General features: G+C 49.1%; 1 protein-coding gene across 3 annotated transcripts; it reads left to right on the forward strand.

Moving 5' to 3' along the window:
• The first annotated feature begins 2,653 nt into the window (after positions 1-2,653).
• Positions 2,654-22,980, forward strand: EGLN1 (egl-9 family hypoxia inducible factor 1). Of its 3 annotated transcripts, XM_036436329.2 has the most exons (5): positions 2,660-4,026; positions 18,247-18,366; positions 18,995-19,131; positions 21,237-21,304; positions 22,224-22,980. In XM_036436329.2, exons 1-5 carry the CDS (start codon positions 3,127-3,129, stop codon positions 22,286-22,288), a joined length of 1,290 nt encoding a protein of 429 aa, XP_036292222.1. In that variant the 5' UTR covers positions 2,660-3,126; the 3' UTR covers positions 22,289-22,980. The 3 variants fall into 3 exon arrangements, with proteins under 3 accessions (XP_036292223.1, XP_036292224.1, XP_036292222.1); XM_036436330.2 differs by lacking the exon at positions 18,247-18,366 and having other exon boundaries at positions 2,654-4,026; XM_036436331.2 differs by lacking the exon at positions 21,237-21,304 and having other exon boundaries at positions 2,657-4,026.
• Positions 22,981-24,079: the final 1,099 nt, after the last annotated feature.

The raw sequence follows: 24,079 nt of genomic DNA on the forward strand, positions 1-24,079 counted from the left end.
CTTTTTAAAAATATATATATTTTATTGATTTTTTTACAGAGAGGAAGGGAGAGGGATAGAGAGTTAGAAACCTCAATGAGAAAGAAACATCAATCAGCTGCCTCCTGCACACTCCCTACTGGGAAAGTGCCTGCAACCAAGGTACATGCCCTTGACCTGAATCGACTTAGGATCCCTCAGTCTGCAGGGCCAGCCGAAGCTCTATCCACTGAGCCAAATCGGTTAGGGCAGGATGGCATAGTTTTGCCTTGACTGTATAGAGTTGTAAATCAATTGATGAATAGTGTAGCATTCCAACCTACCCTAACTGTTCATTTATGCTCTCTCCTTAGGGATAGTGTATGTCCTAGGCATTTCAATGTTGAAAAGTACTTTTATTTTTTTCTTTCTTTCTTCCTTTCTTTCTTTCTTTCTTTCTTTTTTTCTTTCAAAAAGCATAGAAATCTTTAATGAAACAGTAAATGGTGATGGGTTCATTTCCTGGTCAGGGCACATACCTAGGCAGCAGAAATTTCTCATCATCTTCACACTGTACACATTCAAGTGAGAAATGTTCATTTGTCTCTTCCTTTATTTTATTTTATTCTTTTGCATGTTCATTTTGAAATCTGAACGCAATTCATTCAGTAAAGAAAACAATTTCATTTTCATTAAGACTCTTTCAGACTGGGTACAGTTGCAAAAGCATCAAAGAAATGATCCAGACCTCCCACAAATGCCAAAGAAGGATTTTTGTTGTTGTTGTTGAAAACGTGAAAAAAGAAAGCATCGAAATAAAATGAAGTTACATTTTAAAACCCTGGGGGAAATACAGCAAGCATTGCTCAAACTCCGAAAAGTAACTGGAGAAAAAAAGACACGGTTCTAAAAAGTGAAGAATAAACTACAAGGAAAAAGGAATTCAAATAAAAATCTACTAACAATCATGGAAGAAAGCTAGTAAACGGGCAAAAGAATGAAACTGAGATAAAGACATTTTAAAAGGGATCAGGGAGGATGTGATAGGAATAGAAAACAGACACGCACATAAATTAAACATACACATACTTGGAATTTTTTAGTTAGAGAAATAAAACAATGGCACAAAACTAGTGTTTAAGTTTTTAAAAGGAACTTTCCAGAAGCAAGAAAACTTACGTATTGAAGGAACTCACCACATTTATGGAGAAAATTATCGATTATGAATTCTGAGACATTTTTTTGGGGGGGAAAATCACTAGATTCTAAAGACAAAAGAAAAAGCTTCAGAGTCTCCAGGCAAAAAGATAATATACTTACAAACTAGGCAAGAACATTAAATTGGCATTAGACTTCTCAAGAGCAACATACAAAGCTTTTTAAATATTTGTTGTTTATTCATATGATACATGAGGCTAGCACAGCCCTGCCCACATTAGCTGGTGTTCAGCCAAGTTTTAGAAAATCCAAAATCATAGCCCTTTTTATTATTTTTAAAAATACATATTTTGTTGATCTTAGAGAGGAAAGGAGAGGGAGAGAGTGACAGAAACGCCAACGATGAAGAGAGAATTATTGATGGGCCGCCTCCAGCACACTCCCCACTGGGGGATCATGCCCGAAACCCAGGCCTGTGCCCCTGGCCGCAATCGAACCCGGGACCCTTCAGTCTCCAGGCCAACTGCCCCATCCACTGAGCCAAACCAGCCAGGGTGAGCCCTTTTTATTCTTAAAATAAAGGGCAGGTGGAAAGAAACACCCTTGGCTTATTTTGGTAAGGTTTTCAGGTTCTGTAAAATAAAAATAAAAAAAAATTACACCCATCAACATGGTACATATTCTATTAAGTGATTAATTTTTTTTAATTGTTAAGGTAGTGATGCTTGCTCATTTATCACCCAAATCCAACCCGCAGGAGTGGTTCCACCAGATTTAATTTAAGTGCCTGATGCATGTGGATATTGGAATAAGCATTGATTACCTTCAGTCGATAGCTAAATATTATTTCGCGAGGTTTCAAACTTGGCAAGATTTTGACAGGGTTTGAAATGGTAAAAATAAATAAATAAATAAATAAATAAAAAATAAAATAAAAATAATCAAATGTCAATACCTTCACAGGACCAAACCCGGCACGAGGGCTTCGGAGAACAGCGCAGCCATACTCATGTGTGTTGCCTGTCCTGTCAGACCTTGTTGAGAGGCAGAGGCTGCCCGGTGTCATGGAGAAAACAGCTTTGGAATCTTGACAGTCGGGTGCCTGGAGCCGGCCCCAGTCCTGCCTGGACCTCTCTGAACTCCCGTTTCCCCCGGCGCCCACCGAGGGCCGCGGCAGACCCCGTGCACACTGAGCCCAGAGAACGCCCCCAGCACGCCGGAGGGCTGCACAAATCAGCAGCCATTTCGCGGCCGGCCCTCCGGGTCAGCGCGGGCCCAGCAGGTGGACCGTCCATCCGGGTGGGTCGCGGGCCCCGCAGCTGCGCAGTGACCCCGCCCTCTCACGGCCCGCCCCGCCCCCTCGGTGTCACTGCGCATGCCCGGGGAGTAGCCCCGCCCCTAGGTGTCTCTGCGCATGCCCGGGGCGTAGCCGGCGAGGGGCGGGGCTACGCGCGGGACCGCACGCAGGCTCAGCGCGTGCGCGTGACTCCGCCCCCAGACATGCCCCCGGCTACGCCCCGTCCCCGCCCCCACGCACCGCCCGCCCGGGTCGCGGCGGGGCCGTGGTGTACGTGCCGAGCGCGCAGAGCGAGTGGCGCCCGCACGCCCTGCGCTCCTCCACAGGCCGGCCGGGCGCCCGGGAGGCGGAGGCGGCGGCGGCGGCGGCGGCGGCCCAGGAGGCCGGGCCCGCGCGCCCGAGCGGAGATCGCCGTTCGCTCACGCAGGCCGCGTTCCCTCCACCCGCCATCCCGCCCGCGGGGCGATGCGGCGCTGAGACCGGACCCGAGGACGGACGCGAGGTCGGATCCGAGGACGCGAGGAAGCCAGCGGGGCCGGGCCGAGGGCGGGGAGCCGGCCTGCGTGAGGCGAGGGGCGGCGGCGGCGGCGGCGGCGGCGGGTGCATGGCGCAGTGACGGGGCCCCTGCCGCTCCTCCGCCCGCTCTCCGGCCTCGGGCGAGGCCGTCCGGCCGCCACCCCGCCTGCTCGGCCGCCGCCGCCGCCGCCGCCGCCATGGCCAATGACAGCGGCGGGCCCGGCGGGCTGAGCCAGAGCGAGCGCGACCGGCAGTACTGCGAGCTGTGCGGGAAGATGGAGAACCTGCTGCGCTGCAGCCGCTGCCGCAGCTCCTTCTACTGCAGCAAGGAGCACCAGCGCCAGGACTGGAAGAAGCACAAGCTGGTGTGCCAGAGCGGGGAGGGCGCCCCGGGCCCCGGCCCCGGCCCCGCGGCGGCGGCCCCGGCCCCGGCCCCGCTCCCGCCCCCCGGCCCCGCGCCGGCCCCCGCCGCGCCGCCGCCGAAGGCCGCTGGGGCCCGGCGGGCCAGGAAGGCGGCGCCGCGCAGGAACAGCGCCGCCGGGGACGCGGCCAAGGCGAAGGCCCAGCCCGCGGCGGCGCCCGGCGGCCAGGGCCGGGCGGCGGCCGAGGCCGAGGCCGCGGAGTCCGCCCCGGAGGAGCCGCTGGTCCGCGCGAAGTCGCTGCTGCGGGAGAAGGCGAACCTGTACCCGCCGGGCAGCGCGCCGGGCGGCGAGGGGCTGAGCCACGCCGGCGGCCTGCGGCCCAACGGGCAGACCAAGCCGCTGCCCGCGCTCAAGCTGGCGCTGGCGCTCGAGTACATCGTGCCCTGCATGAACAAGCACGGCATCTGCGTGGTGGACGACTTCCTGGGCCCGGAGACGGGCCTGCGGATCGGCGAGGAGGTGCGCGCCCTGCACGACACGGGCAGGTTCACGGACGGCCAGCTGGTGAGCCAGAAGAGCGACTCGTCCAAGGACATCCGGGGCGACCAGATCACCTGGATCGAGGGCAAGGAGCCCGGCTGCGAGACCATCGGGCTGCTCATGAGCCGCATGGACGACCTGATCCGCCACTGTAACGGCAAGCTGGGCAACTACAAGATCAATGGCCGGACGAAAGTAAGTGTCCTCGCCCCTGGCCTGCCCGGCCCGGCACGGCCCACGGCGGGCAAGGGGGCCGCGCGTCTAAGCGAGGAGCATGGAGTCTCTGATCTCAAGGGATCTCCCGGTGCAGGAACCCCCCACACCCCCATACACACCCCATAAGAGAAAGGCTAGGACCCCTCTTTTCTCTGGTGTGTCCCTCCCCCCGGGGTTCCACCCTCTGCCCGCTGGCGGACTTCCCGTCCAGTTGCCTAGTTTTCTGGCTGAAGGTATAGACTGGCCGATTCCCTTTAACTGGTGCCTTCTCTCCCGCATCGCACTGGGATAAAGTGCATGCAATCCGCTCCTCTATTCTCTGGGTTTTGTGCCAGCCACTCGCCGGATCCCGACCTGCAGAGTCAGGTGCAGTGCTGAGTTGGGGATCTGCCCGCTGACCGCAGGAAGATAAATGTGGAATAAGAGCGCAGTCAGACTCCCGCGGGAAGAGTTAGGCTGCTCTCTTCCCCCTCTCCCTCCTCCTCCCCGCATCCCTCCTGTATTGGATCCCACTGCATGGGGGAAAGAAGGGGCTCCGTTTGCAGACCTCCCCTGTAGGTAGGTCACAATTTTAGCGCAGGTTTCCTTTACTTGCTTTGTTGGAAAAGAACTGTTTTTGTATCTTGGGGGGGTTGGGGGAGAGACAAAACAAAACAGAAACAGCCCACATGTAGAATTGGAGCAGGAGTGAGGGTTCATGCTACCATCTCAGTTTGGTGACATTTGTTTGCTTTCTTCTCTTTGCTATTTCAATCCTTCTCTCCCCCTGCCCCCCCCCCCCCCCCCCCAGATTCCTCAGTTCCCACCTCCTGATCCCGCCTGCCTCCGCACAGTGGCACACAGTGGGTTCAGCCCTCCTTAAGAGTGTCTCGCAGTCCTTCTGCATTCTCCTTCCCAGGTCTCAGAGTTTTCTTTGAATCCAGGTTCACCCCGGGCCACCCCGCTCCACCCTCCTCCATCCATCTCTGTCTGATTCTGGGAGTCCCAGCTTATCTCCGGACCATCACACCCGGGAGGTGTTTGTGGGAACACGCTGCTCTTCCTGGTCGTTAGTTCTTTGTGTGGGCCCTGCCATCTATTGTGATCATCCGCGTGGATGACTCTGGGGCTGAGCGAGGAAGTTCTGAGCATGGACCTTTGGCTGCGGGAAGTCTGGCTCACGTGTTGGTGCTCCATTGCCGGGTGAAGGCACGTCTATAGGTTGTCTCAAGAAAAGGAAAAAAGAACAGTTGCTTAATATGAAGCTGCAAGAAAAAAGGGGGCTATTCAACCTTAACCTCGTGGTTGTTAACCAGGTTTCCATTGATATGTTTTTAAATGTCTTTGTCATGGGTTAAATGTGAGTGTGGGCATGAACCCTAGACAGGAAAGGTTGGGGGAATATTAATATTAATATTAATCCAGCTCTGGGAAGACGACTGACCAAGGAAGTTGTTGAGGCTTAAGCTTCAGGGGAAGCCGTGACGAAGAGGGAGTCTACAATCTTCTCTTCTTCTTCCCTCTTCGCTTCTGTCCTCGCAGTCAGCCTCTCGGGCAGTAGCTGTTAGAAAATACCTCCTTCCTACACGTCCCAGTGCGAAGGCAGCAGTAGCTTAGGCTTTCAATTATTTGACTATACATGTGAGAAAGGAAGGATGGACTTCAAACTCTTTAGATTTGACCTTGCACTCAGGATCTAGAAATGATTTTAGGGAATCCCTTTCATTGATCTTGTTGGTTTAGAGACTTTTCGCTAAATACCCATGTTTAATTATGTGATTAACTATTCCTAAAAATTCCAAAGATATTAGAGAATGGGAAGGCAGTCAGAATACCAGCCGTCATACTGTTGTGAGCAAACAGTGTGCTAGGCACCAGATTAATTTTAATACAGGCAGGATGATGATCATCCTAATCCTGTAGGTAGTATCATTCCTAATTTACATCTGAGGGTATTTCAGCTCCCACGTGTCCAAAGCCTACACTTGCTTTTTTTTTTTTTTAACTACACTGCACATGGGTAGGGTATGAGATAGAAAAGTGTAGATTACTTAGCATACTACTGAAACTAAAATTTTATACACATTTTGATGATGGCGTGTAAATGAATAGCCTGTATGTGACTAACTGCTATATAAACTTTTGACTAGGTGACTATACAATGTTTACTTTGGAGAGTGGCGACAAAACCACTTTGTAGTTAGCCACTTGAGTCATGTTCACTTAGTATAGTAACTTGAGAGAGGCAGGACTTTATCATCTTTACAACATTGTAGCGATCTGAAAAGTTACTTGCCCCAGCTGTGTAGATTTTTCTCAAATATTTCCCAGCCACTCTCTAAAACAGGCAGGTCACGGCTGTGTCATTTCTGTTCCTAGATCAAAAAAGTGAGCCCCAGGAAATTCGGTCACGTGTTACAAGAAATTCACGCAGCATACCAGGACATGAATTCCGATTTCTGAACGAGACGCTGATGTTTTTCCTCACTGGCGTGATTCTGTATGGTCTTTGTGTGTATCAGGGTGTGATAGTCACGTGACGTGATTGGCTGTGGCTCCTTCAGTGCGGGCTTTGATTTCCCCCAAGTTTCTACTTCGGACATGCTTATCTGGCCACAGTTTGTCCAGCTGCTTTGAAAGAGGAACCACCAGGGAAGGCTGAAGTAATACAGGAAAACGGGAGCACAGATGTAACAGCTCTGTTTGTATGTCCTCTGGCCCTTTTGGGGGGGTTTCACCCTCCCCTCCCCACGCCCTTACATTGCCCTTTGACCCCTGATCCCATCTCGACCCCTTTCTTCCATCAGGGAGGCTTGTGATGATGTCCAGTCAGGTGTAGTCAGGGTCTGCTCATTGGGAAGAGGAGGGACTGTCAGAAATCAGGTGCCTTCACCTGGCGGCTAAGGATCATGGGAAAGTGTCAAACTGTTATCCAGGTGGAGATTCTTAGCCACTCTAACAGGAAAAGTTTTTCCGTGAAGATAAAAATGCTAACATCATATACATACTGTTAGAATTTTATCCAAAATTACTCTGTTCAGTTCAACTATACATTAAGAGGAGTGAGATTTTAAAAAAGGAGTAGGTTAGATTGGGACCAGCAAGGAGCCGATTATATCCCTAAGGTTTTTCCACTTAGTGCTGCAGTTAGTTACTTAGCTTTGGCTGGTTATACTTTTAGAGCCAAGCATAGGATGAGGAAAATTCTGTTACTGTCACTAATGTGGGGGTGGTGGCAGTCCTCTTAGATGTCACCAACAGAACTTCTCCCTCTACTTCTGCTGCTTTTTCAATTCTCTTAGCATCCAGCACTTGCCAATTGAAGCAGTTTGTTTAATGACTTGACAGCTATCTCAGAATTCAAGATCAAAGTCAGTTATTCTGTGTGCAGAAAGGCTGAAAACATCGATACTTCAGTGGTTTTTATTTAGTGCTTTAAAATTGAAGACACACATGTAGACCGAAAGAGCTGCCCTGATAGTTAGTTGGCTGTGCCTGAACCAAGTTCAACGGTAAAAGAAAACTTGTCGTGTGGTGAGTTGGTTCACATGTAGTTTATGTGTAAGGTAACTCCTTTCATTCTGAAGACTTTCCCTTTAAACTGAAAGGGTGTTTTTGTGAGATGTGCTTTAGGAGCGTGCTTATAACTCACCCCTTACCTATTACCTAATAGGCCACAAAAATACCCTGAAAACCTTAGTCATCGGAGGGCATCGAAACGTGGATGGAGAGTAGACTTTGTGCTATCAGGTCTGGGCTGAACCTGGACCTGCCACTACTTCTGTCCTTGAACCCGTTGCTTAATCTTCCTGTGACTCAGTGACCCCGTGTGGAATGGCATTGCGTGGTACTGTCTGCCTCTCAGCTTGCTGGGAGTACTCACTACATGGAAAAGCACTTTTAAAAGCTGTTAGCGATTACTCTTCCCATTTAACTTTTTTTTTTTTTTCTGATTCTTTAAGACTCTGTGCTTTTCCTATCTTTCTCCCTTTTATAAACTAGAGGGGAAAAGACTTAGAATCATCACCCATTTTTTACCTAACCACTTCTCTCTCTCCCCCTTCCTCCTTCTCTCTCTCCCTCTCTCTCTCTCCCTCCTTCTCTCTCTCTCCCTCCCTCCCTCTCTCTCCCTCCTTCTTTCTCTCTTTCCCTCCCTCCCTCCCTCTCTCTCCCTCCTTCTTTCTCTCTTTCTCTCTCTCTCTCCCTTTCTCCTTCTCTCTCTCTCTCTCTCCCTCCCTCCTTCTCTCTCTCTCTCTCTCTCTCTCTCTCTCTCTCTCTCTCTCTGTCTCTCTCTCTCTCTCTCTCTCTCACACACACACACACACACACACACACAAACACTGTCTTTAAACAGAGGAAATAATCCCCAGAGGGGTTAAAGTGACTTACTTGTTCAAGGTCATGGCCGCTGGTTAGTGACAAAACTGACTGACGTTTATTTAGTTCATGCTCTTATCTAACTTTATGCCGCATCTCATGTAAAAATTATGGATTTCCACAACTCATTTGCATGTATTTTATGTCTTTTTTTTTTTTTTTTTTTTTTTTGAGGATTCCTGAACATTTACGACTTCCTTTTCCTTCCATTTACCCTTGTCATCCTACACTTTGGTGGATTTGACATTCTTCCTAGTTTAACTATTCTTCCTTTAGATAATTACCCCCTAATCTCCCTAGATGTTCTTCGCTCACTCTTTCCTTTCCTCCGACTTAAAAGCCCTTTTCCCTGAGCAGGCCTGGCCTCCCTGTTTCCTGCGCAGGAACTGATTTCTGATCAGCTTCGTTTTTAACTTCTTGCTTGAGGCCTCGCACATGCCACCAGATGTTTCCGTCTCCCTTTCATTTGTGCACATGCTTAGACAGTTGTCATGGGTGCATTTTGCTGCCTCCTTTCCCTCTCTGCCCTTGCTTCTGCACTTGAAACATTGTTCGCTCCAGGAGGGCATTCAGATCATTTACTGAGTCATGGTCAGAGCTTATCTTTGATTCTGAGTCCAGCTAAAATCTTCCTGTCCTAAAAGAAAATGAAAGGAACAAACAGAAAACTGATAGATGGTTGGTTCACCAGAGTCTTCCCTCACAATACTTGATTTATTGCCTGTGTTTTCTGGTCCAAACTCTGAACTGTTCTGCCACCTTTATTGGCATATTGGACACTTCATTATCACATGTTCCCTGAACCAAGTCAGAGCTTTATTTCTGAACTACTTGGATAATAGCTGTAGTCTCTGCTTGCTTAGTAAAATGTTCAAGTATTTGAAATTCTTATTTTCCATATTCATTGTCCCAAATACTATTTCTTTACCAAAAGAAAATACTTGTCCTTTTGGTCGCTGCTTACTCTGTCCTCTGAGTCCTGTTTTGATAAGCTTCTCATTCGTTTGCTTATTCAACAACCACGAAGTGAATACCTGCTATGTATGAACACTGTTTTGGGAGCTAGGAATAACTGAATAGCGGAACACAACGCCTCCTGTTCTCAAGGAGCTTAAAATCTACTGGAGGTAGGTGAGGGGTGGGGGTAAGGGTAGGGGTGGGTGTGGGGGGTGGTCAGTGAACATACATTTAAGTAAATACAGTTCTGATTGGGCGGTTAATGTTAAGACAAAAATAAACAAGCTAAGGGCTGGCGCTCTGAGCAATACCTGCAGGTTTGTAGCCAGTTAGTCGGATCCGGGATGGATGTTGAAAGTGGAGTCTGGGCTTTGCTGACGGCCTGGCTGTGAGGAAGGGGGAGGAGGCAGGAAGGACACCAGGTGTTGGGAGGAAACGGTTGCTCCTTTATCTCGCCCTGACCCCTCTGCTCCTGCCCCACTTCTTCAGGCTCCATTTTTAGCAGCTGGTCGATCCTCCTCCTCAGCCAGAGCGAACAAAACAGTTCTGTGCTCCCTTCTCCCACATTCCTTCACGGTGGCTGTGCTTGCTGCTGCTGCCATTGACCTTCCAGCCCATCCTTTCTCCTCCAGAGGCACATGGCTTCTTGGCGCAGCGTGCTCCCGGCAGCCCTGCCACGGGGCCGCCTGGGGATGACAGCAGGAAATCTCACACTCCTCCTGCTGACCACAAGAACTCTTTCCCCTTCTCCCCTTTTCTTCTCTCCCCCCTCTTTCTTTTTAATACATTTTGTTAAAGTTTTACTCCGTTGATTGCAGAGAGGAAGGGAGGGAGAGAACATCAGTGATGAGAGAGAAGCACTGACAGCTGCCTCCTGCACGCCCCCAGTGGGTGGTGGTCTGTGCTAATTGTGAACCACTTGGGGGTAGGACCCTCCTCCAGTTGTGAATCTTTCCTCCTCCCGTAGGGCCTGCCTCCTCTGTTGTCTTTTTTCCGTTTGTTACGTCTCAATGGCTCCCTTCAAGCCCTAGCTACCTCTCCTCGCTCATCTCTACCCAGCTGCATATTCTGACAGCTCGATTCCTGTTTAACACTCTCAGCTGCTTAGGCCCGCTGTGCTCCATTCCTTCTCTTTGAAATACAAGCACTGTTTCAGCCAGACTCTTTCTTCCCTGGTGTCCTCTCCTCACTCCTGCCCACTACCCTGGGAATTATTTGACCCCCACACCCTTGCCCCAGCCATGCAGACCTCATATATTCTTTAAGATCGTGCCCGAGTCCCATTCCCACCATCTCCCTCAACTTCGGGCCTCCATCGAGCTCCCTTTTTGCAGACTTTATATGTCTTTGACCCTGAAGTAGCTCCTGGCGCCGTTTCATCAATTCCGTCTCAGCATGCCAAACACCTCTGGTTGTTCTTGTTACTTGTGTTGATGCTAGTGAATGCCTCGCACCTGCCCTGTCCCTCACCTCTGCTCCCCTTCTTTCAGCCCCATTTCTAAAACCCCGCTGAGACTCTGTGACAGTCCACGAGGCTTTTTGTCCTATTGTGGTCAACTGGACGGTGCTGTTTCTAGTCCCTATTTTCCTGATAAAAATAACCCAGGCCAACGTGGCCCAAACTATTTTTAACTCCAGATACTGGGAGAAAGGTCTGCTCTGAAGGTGAAATGAAGTTTTACACCATTGCCTAGGCCAATCTCAGCTGATCAGGTTACAGCTTGTGGTAGAATCCTGCCTGTCGGTGAATCTCGAAGGGCTAGGACCTGCATATCTCACCGCCCTTACCCCCACCAGTGGTGTGGGAACACGTCACTTCACAACAAAGAAGCACATGGTTGACCTGGGAGGGAGACGCTTGTGGCCAGCAAGCTGACACAGAGCGCAGGGTCGGTACCACGTGACGGATGGGCAGGGGGAAACATTGCAGACACAAAATCCTAAGCTTCTAAAGTGATCACAGAATTATCATAGTTTCGATTTGGCTGTAGAACAAGAACTTCTTCAACTTTCCAAATAATATTAAAGGCGGTTTAAGAGTTCTGTGAAACCAAAGAGCGCGTGGGTTAATCAGGACCAGAACTCTTACGATCAGGAAACCTTTGGCTTTAACCACATTCAGGCATTGAATCAGCTTTGTGGAAACAGCGGACTTAACTGTTTACGAGGGCAGCACCTTTTCAAAGTATTCAGCCTTGGCCTTGGCTGCCTTAATTCTAAACCTTTGCTCGCATTCATTGTGTTGGTTGAAGTTCAGTATAGACTCAGAATTCTTGTCTTGTTTTTAACGAACCTTATTTTTAATGAAAACCAATCTGGTTTACCTGAATTGGCACTTAACCTTGGCTCTGTGAGAAAAGAGACTGGTCAGTGTATAAGGGTCTTGGATAATGAAGTAATTCAAACTGAGGGACCCTTCATCAAAGCATCTTTCTCTCTTCACTCCTTCCCCTTAGCAGAATGCAGTCAAACGGCAATCAATATTTTGTTAATAATCAATTATTTAAGGTACATTTTAAGAATGAAAACCCTTAGATGTTAATTTTATTTATTTATTTATTCTTTAAAAAATTTAAAGAGTTTATTTGAGCTAAATTGATGACATTTGCCAAGATCTCAAGTGCTCCTAGATGTTAATTTTAAAAAGCTAGTTATATGTACAAATAAGTTAGTATCTATGTGAAAGATTGGATCAAATCACATACAAAGGATCTTATACTCATTTTATAGTTTTATTGATGTAAACGGATTAGATTGTTTTGTACTTTGTTGCTATTATTTTAAAAAATATATAGGAAGGGAGAGGGAGAGGGAGATGGAAACATCAGTGATGAGAGAGAATCATCAATTGGCTGTCTTCTGCATACTCCCTCCTACTGGGGTCAGGCCTGCAACCTGGGCAAGTGCCCTGACCAGGAATTGAACTGTGACCTGGTTCATAGGTTGATGCTCAACCACTGAGCCATAAAAGAGATATCTATTACATATTTGATATCTCTTCGATCTACCATATAGTCTATAATGGGAGGCTTTTAAAACAAAATCCTAAAAGTTAATTTTCTTCCCTGAAATAATAAATAATATAGGATGTTTGGGGGCTAGCTATTTTTCATTCATGCTTTGTAGCTTCTTTACTTTTCAGCAATATCAGCTTGTGGATATTATCAACTCCTAGAATAACATAGTGTCATCACTATTGAATTTGATTCATTTAATAATCCTATATGATTCATTTAATCCTATAGGATAAAAGGCTAATAGGGAAATCCAATTCATGGTGGAATGAGGAGCTGCCCATTTGGCAGGGGGGGGAGGGTCCCTGACTGTGAGAGGACGCAAGCTGGGCTGAGGGACCCCTCCGAACCCCCAGTGCATGAACGTCGTGCACCGGGCCTCTGGTAAGCTAATATAACCAGAGAACATTTTGGCAATAAAAATTTGTAAGCCTCATCATTTCACTCCCAGGGATTTCATTTCAGGAAGGCATCAAGGATACAAGGATATACGTACAATGGTAGAGCTTCAAAACTGTTTACAATATTGTTTATAATAGCAAAACATTTTATAAAAAACATGTTAAGGAAAAATCCTAATGATGAGTCCTGTTGTATATGTTTATCACTTACAATGAGTCAAAAATCATTGACGATGAGTCACCTGCTGGCCAGTGCCTGGCCGTTTTCCTGTGTGCCGGGAAAGCAGCCAAGCTAGTGAGCCCTCACTCTCACGACTTACTCCATGCGAACCTGTGCTTTGTTCTTTCTTCTCTCCCCACACTCTCTTCTTGGCACTCTCTGGCAGCCACATGCTTCAGCTAGCCTCTGTGAAGATGGCTCCTAACTCTGCACCTCCAGCCATGGCCTCTCTTTGGAGTTCCAGACTCACATTGCCAACCGCGCTCTGAACACCTCCACCGGGATGGTCACCAGCCTGGCAGACTCAGTATGTCCAAGAACCAAACTCCTCTCCCAAACCCGTCCTCCCTGCTTCCATGGTGGTCTGCTGGCCTCAGCCACACACAGCCCGCTCACCACCTCCGATCCAGCCTGCCCCTTGCGCTGCCTGTGAGAGTGTTTGCCCCGTCCGTTCACTTCTCTCCCCGTCCCTCTGCCTGAGGCCCCTCTTTACCAGAATGCCACTGCTTTGTCCCTGACGGTTTGTTCTCCCTCGTCTTCTCCGCGGCATGTGGTTCCTGCCCCTACCCCATTGCCTTCCTCTTGCTGTGTGCTCACGGTGCACCCCGGCCCGGAAAGCAGGGGCTCCCCTCCGCCTGCAGAAGGTCCTTCTCCTCTGCGGGCACTCCGTGTCTCCATAAGGCGGCCCTTCTCACTTTCCTGCTTTCCTCCTTTTCCCCAAGAACTCTGTGCTTTACAAGCCCGAGTGCTCCTCATCGCCAGCTGTGCTCTGTGTTGTGCATTTGAAACCTCCTTGGTGTGACCTACTCTGTAGGAAATGTTCTCTTCTCCAATTTTTATGTTCCCTTAAGCACAGCTCAGATACTGCTTCCCCTGTATGGTCAGCCCTGAGCTGCCCAGTGCTCTTGGGGTGCTCCCTGCGCTGGTGTTGCTCCCTTCGTGGGTGCTGCTCCCTTCGCGGGTGCTGCTCCCTTCGCGGGTGCTGCTCCCTTCGCCGGTGCTGTGCTGCGTGGCGGGAGCGGAGCAGGCCTGAGCCCTGGTCTCCAAATGGCCCTGCTGGCCCTGCATGGACAGAGGCCCACGGGAGAGATGCCTTTTCTTGCCGTTGGGCCTTCTTCCCAGCGCCCGTTTCCTTGTTGCCAGGATACAGGTTTGAAAGTTTTACTTCTCAAAACATAGTCTTGAGTTTATTTACGGTATAACATTATGTATAACATTAAATTCGGCAAAAAAGCCAGGAGGTTTAAGTGCACATAGATGGCCCTTCCCCATTGCCCCATGCAGTATGCTAATTAACTCAGTGAACAGAATGCATAACTTTCAGTAAAGCTCTTAATTGTACCTTTAGGAAGTGAGATTTACATAAGCTGCACAGGCTTCATTGGGATCAGAAGTTAATCTTATAGCGAATACCTGCTTGCTCTCAGTCCAGTTCTGTCAATGACCTGGTCTCCCCCTTTTGAGCTGGTTTATGTAAACTGTACGGGGAAGGGGGGTGAATGGGGACAGGTGTGAGGGAGAGCTGGAAAAGGCCTTACACAGGATTCTGTCACATCTGTCCGCGGGACCCCCTGAGCGTCATGCCTGACGTGTGTGTCACTGAGGAGCCAGCTTCATCTGAACTAAAGCACAGCCTCTCTGAGCCAGCACAGCCTCTCTGAGCCGGAACAGCCCGGACACGGGAGCGAACCCGCTCTGGACTGTCCCCTCTGGGGTGGCTCTGACACGATGATTATTCTCCTGCAGTCCCCTCCTCTGCGGTCTCAGATGGCGAGGTTGTGTCCACCCAGATCTGGTGTGAACTTCTTACTAAATGTCAGCTCTCAGCATTCCAAAGGGCAGCGTGTAAGCCCCAGGCGATATATTTTCACAGAATTTTCAGCTGGGAAAGCATTTCCTCTTGTTCAGGGCAAACAGAGCCCCCTGCCAGCTCATAAAACGCTAGCTCTCTTAGCTTTGAATCAGGGCTTTAAAACCATTTAGTTCAAAAGGGAAAAATTTTTTTTTAAGTTTCCTGGTTCAGCTTCATATGGAAAGCACGCCTTCCAGGGCCAGAAAGGGGTGTCTTCAGTTTCCAGAGAAGCATCGCAAACCTCTTCCTTCCTTTCATTCTCAGGGGGAAAAACACATTTAGGGTGTAAGAATGTCTCCAATCATGTATATTTTCATATCAAAAAGGGGAAAGACGGTATTTCATTGTTTCGCTCATGTTTAAATAGGCTTTTCCCAATGGGAAGCGGAAATATTTAAAGCTGGTGTCTCAGAGATGGCAGGTAAGGGCCGACCTCGGGATTCTACAGGGCGGGGGGTGTTTCCTCAGCAAAGGTCTGGCCCTTCTGCGGCCTCCACCCAGGCGGGAGGACAGGACCCCCAGGGCGGCCCCGGCCCCGGCCCTCTCAGGGTGGGGAGCCTTTCCTTCTTGATGGACTCCTCCCGAGGACTAGTGCATCTGATGGACATCTCTTGGGATAACGTATCCTTTATAGGGTGCCCTAGGAGTCCATTCGGCTAACATACCGCAGGCCGGGACCTGGGAACCAGCATTACGGTGTCACTGCGCACAGTCCTGGGGCCGGGAGGGCCGAGATCAGGGCAGCGCTGCTGGCCTCCCGGGAGGACGGCCTTCCTGGGGAGGAGCTCTGCTGAGTCCTCTGAGGATGGGGCAGGGCTCCCTCCAGAGCCCACAGACACGAGTCCCGTTCCCGAGTGCTTCCCAGAGGCCTCTGCGAACACGATCGGCGGGGCCACAGCAGCCACTCGGTCTGTAATGACCATCTCTGTGTACATCCTAGGGTAGGGACGCTGCCTCCTTCAAACCTCAGGGCTGTCCCCCCTCAAGGCCCCCAGGGGCTCACTGTTGGTTACCTCTTCCGTCCTGTTTCCTCTGCTTAATTTTCAAGATTCTATCCTGTTTCTACCAAATCCATGTTACCGCTGAGGTATGTTATGTATAGCATTACATTTAGGTCCCATGAAAGGACCTCGCTGCCATTAACTGTTTCCTGTCTTTGTTGTGCTCACACTGTTTGCTTTTCTTCCTTAGTTTTTCAAATCATGTCTGTCCCTTAGAGATAAGCTAGGTGTGCGCGGCCCGGCCTGGCCCCGTGGCTTTGTCCCGCACAGGAGTTCCTCTTCCAGAGTCTTGTTCTCTTTGTGATTGGCTGGGCGTCCGTACCGTGCGTGCCGGTGCCTTCTTCCTGTCAGAGGGACCCGTGCTGACCCTCTGCCGTGTGCTGTGTGGGCGCCCAGTGAACATTTTAACGCCGCTAATGGCTTTAGGTGCTGCAGCCGGCGAAAGCACAGTTAGAAGGAGTTACTAATCGCTTTACCAAGAGTAAAGAGAAAAGAAACTGAGTTTACTAAAAATATTGTGAATAAGAGTGTGTGAGGGTCTTTTGCATATGCAACACAAACTAAGCAAAAACAGCAACATCAGTCTCTTTTCTTAAAATATATTTTATTGATTTTTTTATACAGAGGAAGGGAGAGGGACAGAGAGTGAGAAACATCGACGAGAGAGAAACGTCGACCAGCTGCCTCCTGCACACCCCTCACCGGGGATGTGCCTGCAACCAAAGTACATGCCCTTGACCGGAATCGAACCTGGGACCCTTTAGTCCACCGACGCTCTATCCACTGAGCCACACCTGCTAGGGCATCATCAGCGTCTTTTTTACCCAAGTCTATATAAAGCACATCAGAACACAAAATTATCAATTAAGAAGTCGAGCATGAGCATTATTTCAAAGCTGGAAAAGCTATGCTACATTGAAGGACCTTTAAATGTTGGTAATCCAACCATAGCTGAGGGTAACTTCGCTGCACAACTGTGCAGGGTCATGAATCCACCCAGACGGTCGTGTGGCCAAGCAGTGATCTGTGGACCGTCCCTTAGTAATCCCAGGACAGTCCACAGGTCACTGCTTGGCCACACGACCGTCTGGATGGGTTCATGACCCTGCACAGTTGTGCAGGTTTCCTACGGAATCCCTCCTCGCTGGAGCCTCCGGGAGTCTGGCTCTCTCAGGTCTCCAGTTTTTCCTGACCGTCTGGTTTTTCCGGTGAGCTGGGCTCTCCCTGTCCCGGGGGCCTGGGGCTGCTCCAGGGCCTGGGGCTGCGGGCCTGGGGGCTCCTGCGGTCTGGGACTCTTCTCCCTGCCGGGCAGAACCGTGATGAAGAGGAAGGGCTTTTGTTGGCGGTCGCCAGCACGGAGCCGGGTCCCTGGTGGGCTTCCCGGTTCGCCTGGAGGTTTCCATTCCATCCCTTGTCCGTCTGGAGCGATGTGCTGCTGGCCCTGCGAGCGTCACCCCTTCTTCCTTCCTTCCTTCTCCTCTGGCAGAACTGAGGGGGCCGGGAGCTCCAGATAAGGCTAACGTGGTAATGGCCACCTCACATAGTTGGTACATTTAGATGGGGGTAATTGAGTCAGCACAGGGATTATAAAACTTAATTAGCACAGTTGTGTAAAACTTCTCTTTTATGGCTCTCTTATTTCTTTTCAAAAAGTCTCAGTTGGCATTTAAGGAAACAGATAAAGGCAGCCCCCAGTCAAAGGTCCTTTCATTGCGTCGCCCATGGCCCTCCCAGTCGCCACCCCAGTACCTCCATGTGGCCCTCGGGCTCCAGGGATAGCTGCTCAGAAGCGAGTAGTACTTCTGGTTTAGTAAGCAGTTAGCTCTGTTCATTCGGTGACATGGCCTGGTGCTGAGAAGCAGGGGCCACCGGCCACCACTGCTCACCAGCGGACATGCTGTTCTCTAAAATACGTCAACAGAGTATCTTAGCCTCCCCTTGTCTGCAAAATGTGATTTTTTTCTTTAATTAAAGAGAAGGATCCATATATATATATATAAAAGCCGACGTGACCTTTAGGACTGGCCAACCGAACAACCAGTTGACTGGTCGCTATGATATACACCGACCACCAGGGGGCAGATGCTTAATGCAGGAGCTGCCCTCTGGTGGTCAGTGGGCTCCCACAGTCAGCCTCCCACTGCCGGCCAAACTCACGTGGTCCCCCCCCCCCGCCCACCCCACATCCCTTCTCCCTGGCCGGCTGTGATTGGTTGGGACAGGGCGAGGCAGCCCTATCAGCCCAATCGCCAGCCAGGCCAAAGGATCCCACTGGTGCACAAATGCGTGCACCGGGCCTCTAGATTAAGAGCAGTAGAAAAGCAGAGATCTCTTTTATAAGCTATTTTCTCTCTCAATGCATACATGGACTTATAAAACCATCTTTATTACCATGCAGGCCATGGTTGCTTGTTACCCAGGCAATGGGACAGGATACGTACGTCACGTTGATAATCCAAATGGAGACGGAAGATGTGTGACATGTATATATTATCTTAATAAAGACTGGGATGCCAAGGTATGCAGCTTAATTGAACTTAATATTAATACCTCTTTTTCTCACAGGTATTTATACTGCTTGGAGGTAAGACCGTCTTTAACACATGTAACAGTCAAAAATTTCTTAGATTGGTTTCAGTCTGAGGTATTAGGCGTAGGTCTTTGTAAAATGAAACAAATGCTAATAATAGATCTCAAAAAGTGCGTTCCTTTATTTTCAGATATTGAAGTGTTCACCTAAAATTTAACTTTTACAAAAGTGTTTTGTTGGCCCTCGTTTGGAAGGTCTTCGCCCGGAAGTTTATTTGGCGGTCTGGTCTAATTAGCATACTTTATTATTAGAAATTTTCCATAGGAATAACTAAGTCTAGTTGTGCCCCACCCTCTAAAAAAGAAATGTTTACTAACTAAATTCTTCATTTTAAAACTTTTGGATTCAGATAATACTCATCTGTTTTACCCAGTATTTTCAAAGACCCTAACACAGGGAATGATTTTTTTCTTGTGTCAGTGCATTTACTTAGAATTTCAGCTCGCCTCCAGACCTTGTTAATTGAGATATATCTGAGGTGAACCCAGTTAAGAATTTGAGTCTCTCCCATTAAAATAGTGGTTGTTCACACTCCGATATTTGCGTCTTTTCCTAGGTAAGTGGAGGTATACTGCGAATTTTCCCAGAAGGCAAAGCCCAGTTTGCTGACATTGAACCCAAATTTGATAGACTGCTGTTTTTCTGGTCCGACCGCCGCAACCCTCACGAAGTACAACCAGCATATGCTACAAGGTAGTATTCCTTTAAGAAACGATGGCTAACGGTGACGGCAGGACAGAGCGGGTAGATAAGATAAACTTACGTTTCCTAATGGGTGTTTTCGTGTTCTTCAGTGACTCGTATCATCATGCTTCAGTCATAGCTTTGCATGGGAGTAATTTTACAGGATTTATTCACATCAGGACTACATGTGACTCTGCACAGTGTTCCTTGTTTGGGGGAAAAGGGGATGCACGGGCCCTGTCACTTCCCAGCCCCATCTCCTTGTTTGTCCATCTCTTAACTCCTCACCCTCCTGTGAGCTGCGGAGAGTTGAGCTGGCCCTTGACCATGTGTGGATAAAGGGGTACAGCCTCCCATGCAGTCAGAAACCCGTGTGTGACTTTTGATCCCCAAAACCATGTCTGCTAATAGCTTACTGTTAACCAGAAGCCTTAGTGATGACAGAGTTGATGAGCACACATTTTGTATGTAGTATGTATTACATTCTGTATTCTTACAAAACAAGGCTGAAGGAAATAAAATGTTAAGAAAAATGACAAGGAAGATAAACATCACAGTACATTTGGAAAGAAAACCTGCGTGTCTGCGATGCATTCAAACCCGGGATCAGCTGCGTTCACTAGAAAGAAGAGACAGAGAAGGAAAAGGCAGATTTTCAGAAAGTGGGGAGGAGGGAAGAGAGATGATGTAGGAAAATACACCAAGTAGAGAAATCAGGGAGCAGAAGGGAAGAGAAAAAAGAACAGAGGAGAGAAAAGGCGTCACGTGTGGGAGCCAAGGTTAGAAAAGTAACATCTAGCTTTAATGAGAGCATCTCTTTCCACAGTACCTATTCTGTGTAATGTGTTTCTTAAAGTCTTCTTTAGCATTTATTGTGGCTCAATTAAAATGTTAAGACTGCTAAAATGGAAGGTGATATAGACATTGTTTAAAAATAAATACTTGTAGAAAAATAGCACCATGTAGTAAGTACCTATTTTTTGTTAACAAAAGGACTTGGAACATCATGATAGTGAATTACTGTCATGCAATTATTTGATATGATGAGAAGAGGCATACTCTCAGACACCGAGTAGGCTTTTTAAAATATGCATATTTTTACTGATTTCAGAGAAGTGATGAGAGAATCATTAATGGGCTGCCTCCTGCACGCCCTCTCCTGGGGATCAAGCCTGCAACCCAGACATGTGCCCTGACTGGGAATTGAATCGTGACCTCCTGGTTCATAGGTCGATGCTCAACCCCTGAGCCACGCTGGCCAGGCGAGTCAGCTTTGAATAATGCTAGGGTCTGTCCCTCACCGTGTTTCAGCTCCCCGGGCCTCAGTTTCCCCAGCTGTCCGAACTCTCAGACTCTGCTCTGCCTTTGCCTCTTCACTTAGATATTTCACACGATTTAGTTCTGTCACACGTGCTGGCTCTTCATCCGATCGGTACTGCTGTCCCCAGCGGGTTCTGGCAGAATCTGCGAGGTGCCTTCCCCGCCCCTGTGCTCCCCTGAGGAGGGGACTGAGCACTCGGCCACTCCCTAAATGTGTACATTTCCCCCTTTACAGTGTGCTGGATAGTATTGGATAAAGCAGACGTTCCTCATTCATTTGTGGGATGATGTATCCCGAACAAGTGAAATTTTCAGGAAGTTGAAGTTCAGCTAACCTGTGTATCTAAAGACAGCACAGCTGTTTCGATAAAATTCCTAGACAATTCCTGGCATGTTTTAAATCTCTCCTGGTGATGCGAGGTGATAAACCGTGAGCACCCATCCTGACTCCTCAGGGACCTGCCAGGCCGTCCTTCCGGGCCTCTGCCTTCTCCGCCCGCAGAGCTCCTGCCGGGGCGGGCAGGGCCGTTCTCCACCCGAGTGCCTGCGTGTGGGCTGTGGGCATCACGTAGCTCAGGGGCACCCAGGAAGCCACCCCTGGGTGCCACCCCTCAGCGGCTCCCGCTTCCCCGCTGTGCTCTGGGCATCGAGGCTGGAGGAGCGGGAGGTACCGGCTCACTGATGCCGGGAACTTGCCGCTGAGACGTGACGTGACGTGACAGTTTATAGACCGTTGTCAGCATGCCGCCTTCCCCGGTGCGACCATTCTTACCCTATTCTAAATTTTCTTTTAGGTACGCAATAACTGTTTGGTATTTTGATGCAGATGAGAGAGCCCGAGCTAAAGTAAAATATCAAACAGGTAAACAGCACTGGGGGCCAGGGGGCACTGGACGGACGATGCCCACAGTCCTGGTGGTGGTCAGAGTCCTCGGTTCCCGCATTTCACAGAGGACGCCTCTGAAGTCAGCGGCAGGGTCACCTTTAACCAGGGAACTGTCCAAAGCGTAGGGAAGCGGGAGACCCAGTCTGCGGACGTGACAACCCGGGCTGCGTCTCTGTGACCATCCTTCCCGGTCGCAAGCTGCTGAGCCCTGAGAACTGCCGTCGGGCTTGCTCTCACGATGCTCACAGAAGGAGGCTCATGTCTTTCCTTTTTAAACGTACATGCTCCCCCGAGTCCTCCAGGCCTTCCACGTCTGCTGTGGGCGTGGAGGAGAGGAATGGAAGCGCCAGCGTCAGATGCCCAGGCGTGGGGAGTGTGTGTGCTGTGGAGGGTCTTAGTTCCCACCTGACGGACCTCACCTGTCCTCACTCTGACCTTCACTCTCAGTCTGCTCAGTGTGCACGCTGCTGATGCACTAGCTGTGTTTTCCCAAGCCTTAGATCATCCCAGATTCTCCTTTTATGAAACTATACAAACGGGATGCTCATAGCTTCTAAAGTCATCATTTTTGGCAAAGCCCAGTGTGTGTGCTTTTAGTGATGCAGAACACACTGCTTCTACAATATAACAAGTTAAATCACTTTTTAGATTAAAAGACAGATCTCTGTAGAGAATGTCTTTTCCCTCCGAAGGTTGGCTAGCTCAGTGACGCACCATCAGAGCGCAGTGCCGGGGAAGCTGGTGGAAGGAAGTGCAGGTGTGAGCGGTCAGATGACGTATGTTGGCCAAGTTGAGACCTGCGCGTACTGCCAGGACCCTCAGTGGGAAGCAGGAACGGCAGCTGCTGGCGCCTGGTGAATGACTTTTCGTTGTTGCTTTTTGTCTTACCTTGCAGGTGAAAAAGGTGTGAGGATGGAACTAAATAAACCTTCTGATTCCATCAGTAAAGACGTCTTATAGACTCTGATCCAGCAATACCCTCCTCCACCTCCGACAATGTTGACGCTGTCTGTCAACGTGTGACCACACGCAAGTGGGATAAAGAAAAAGAGCCAACCCGTTGGCATTTCAGTAAGGAAACAGAAACGACCTTTTCGTGTTGCATCAGAAGGAAGATTGGACCGTGTGGCTTTGTCCTGCATGACTGACTGCAAACCTGTGATTGCTTCCGGAGAATAGAAGCTGCCGGCTGAGACTGGTCTCCACATCCGGAGTGCCCCTGGTAGTGCTGTTTCATTCTTACATTCTGTCACCTCTGCCATCTAGCCGAGTTCATGTCATCTCTCCCTTTTTTATAGTCACGTTTGGATTTGAAGTAATTTTTGTATGATCAGGTACAATTTATCAAAACTGAATTGAGAAAAAAAATTACAGCATTGTCCCCCAAAATAGCATCAATCTATTTTTGTAAGCCTCTTCGTACTATTAAATTTTGCCCTAAAAGACCTCTTATAATGATTGCTGCCAGTGACTGACAATTAATTTTCTTTTTACTTACAAGAAGGAGCACTTTAATTAGCAGCTGAGAAACCGGATTTTTTGTAATCCTGTCTGACACTAATTTGAACTCTTAAAAATGGCTTCTGTTGTTTTTGTTGACATTGTTAATAATGAAACATAACAGTAAAACCATCACCATTTACTACCAATAACTCTTAGTTCCGAATGTTTTATAAGAAAAAACGCACAGCAAAAAAAAAAAAAAAATGCAGTTTTATATATTAAGTTAAATTATTTTTAAAAGCCACAGGGACTGGCACTGCATGAACTTGAGGCAAGACCTTCAGCATCAAGTTCCGGGATAAAGGGCTTTCCCCGGCCTCAGGTGTGCCCTCAGAGCAGCGGTCGCCAGCCTCCCGGACCTCACGGGGCACCCGGGTCCCGGGCCCCCCGTTGGCGCCCGCTGCTCTGAGCGGAAGAGCCCGCCCTCGGGCTGGGCACTCGAGCTTTGCCGTTACGTTTTCCTGCTCCTGTGACCCCCCCTGATCTGCGGGTCAGAACCTGGTTCCCATTGGGCAGCCTCTAGGGGAGACTGTGCTTCGAAACTGACCTGTGTTGTCCGAGACGGAATGTTGGTGACCCTCAGGCCGCCACGGAGGGGGTCCCCACCCGGGTGCTGGCCTCTTGATAAGCACCAAAGGGTGTGCCGTTAGCTTGGAAAATCAAAAGTGAACCAGCAAGGTAACCTCATGTGGTAGGAGTTTTCCTGTTTACGTTTCAGAAGAAGAGGGAATGTTCCAGAATCACACCCAGGGCCTCCCAGACGTGGTCGCCCAGTGTATGAACCAGAACAGATGTGCAGACTCCAGGGTCCCAGGCAAAGCGCCCAGGGTGGCATCTGTGTTCTGCATGCATGACGGGTGGAGTGCCCACTTCCGTTTTCTATCTCTGTCCTTGATCTTGTCTGCCAAAAGAATGTGAGTGTACAGAAACATTTCTGTATATTTCAACTTACAACAGTTTTAAGCATTTGTATCGTTTGTACTCAATTAGAGACTTTTTCTATGGAAAGCTCCGTAATTTTTATTAAAAGATCCATGTTGTTCATGTAAAACATGAAAAAAAAAAACTTAGTGAAACCAACAGTGTGGGCGTAGGGCGGGACGGACGCTCAGTGTTGCTGCCTCGCTGAGGAGAAGTGCAGGACAAAGCTGCAGTTGGAGTCTTTTTCGTAGCCCGTGCTCAGTCCTGTCCCACTTCCTCTCCTCGTTCCGATAACGCAGTGTAACATCTCCACAGCAGGTGCCTCTG

Source organism: Pipistrellus kuhlii, unplaced genomic scaffold, assembly GCF_014108245.1.
Source record: "Pipistrellus kuhlii isolate mPipKuh1 unplaced genomic scaffold, mPipKuh1.p scaffold_m20_p_135, whole genome shotgun sequence".
Classification (NCBI taxonomy): domain Eukaryota; kingdom Metazoa; phylum Chordata; class Mammalia; order Chiroptera; family Vespertilionidae; genus Pipistrellus; species Pipistrellus kuhlii.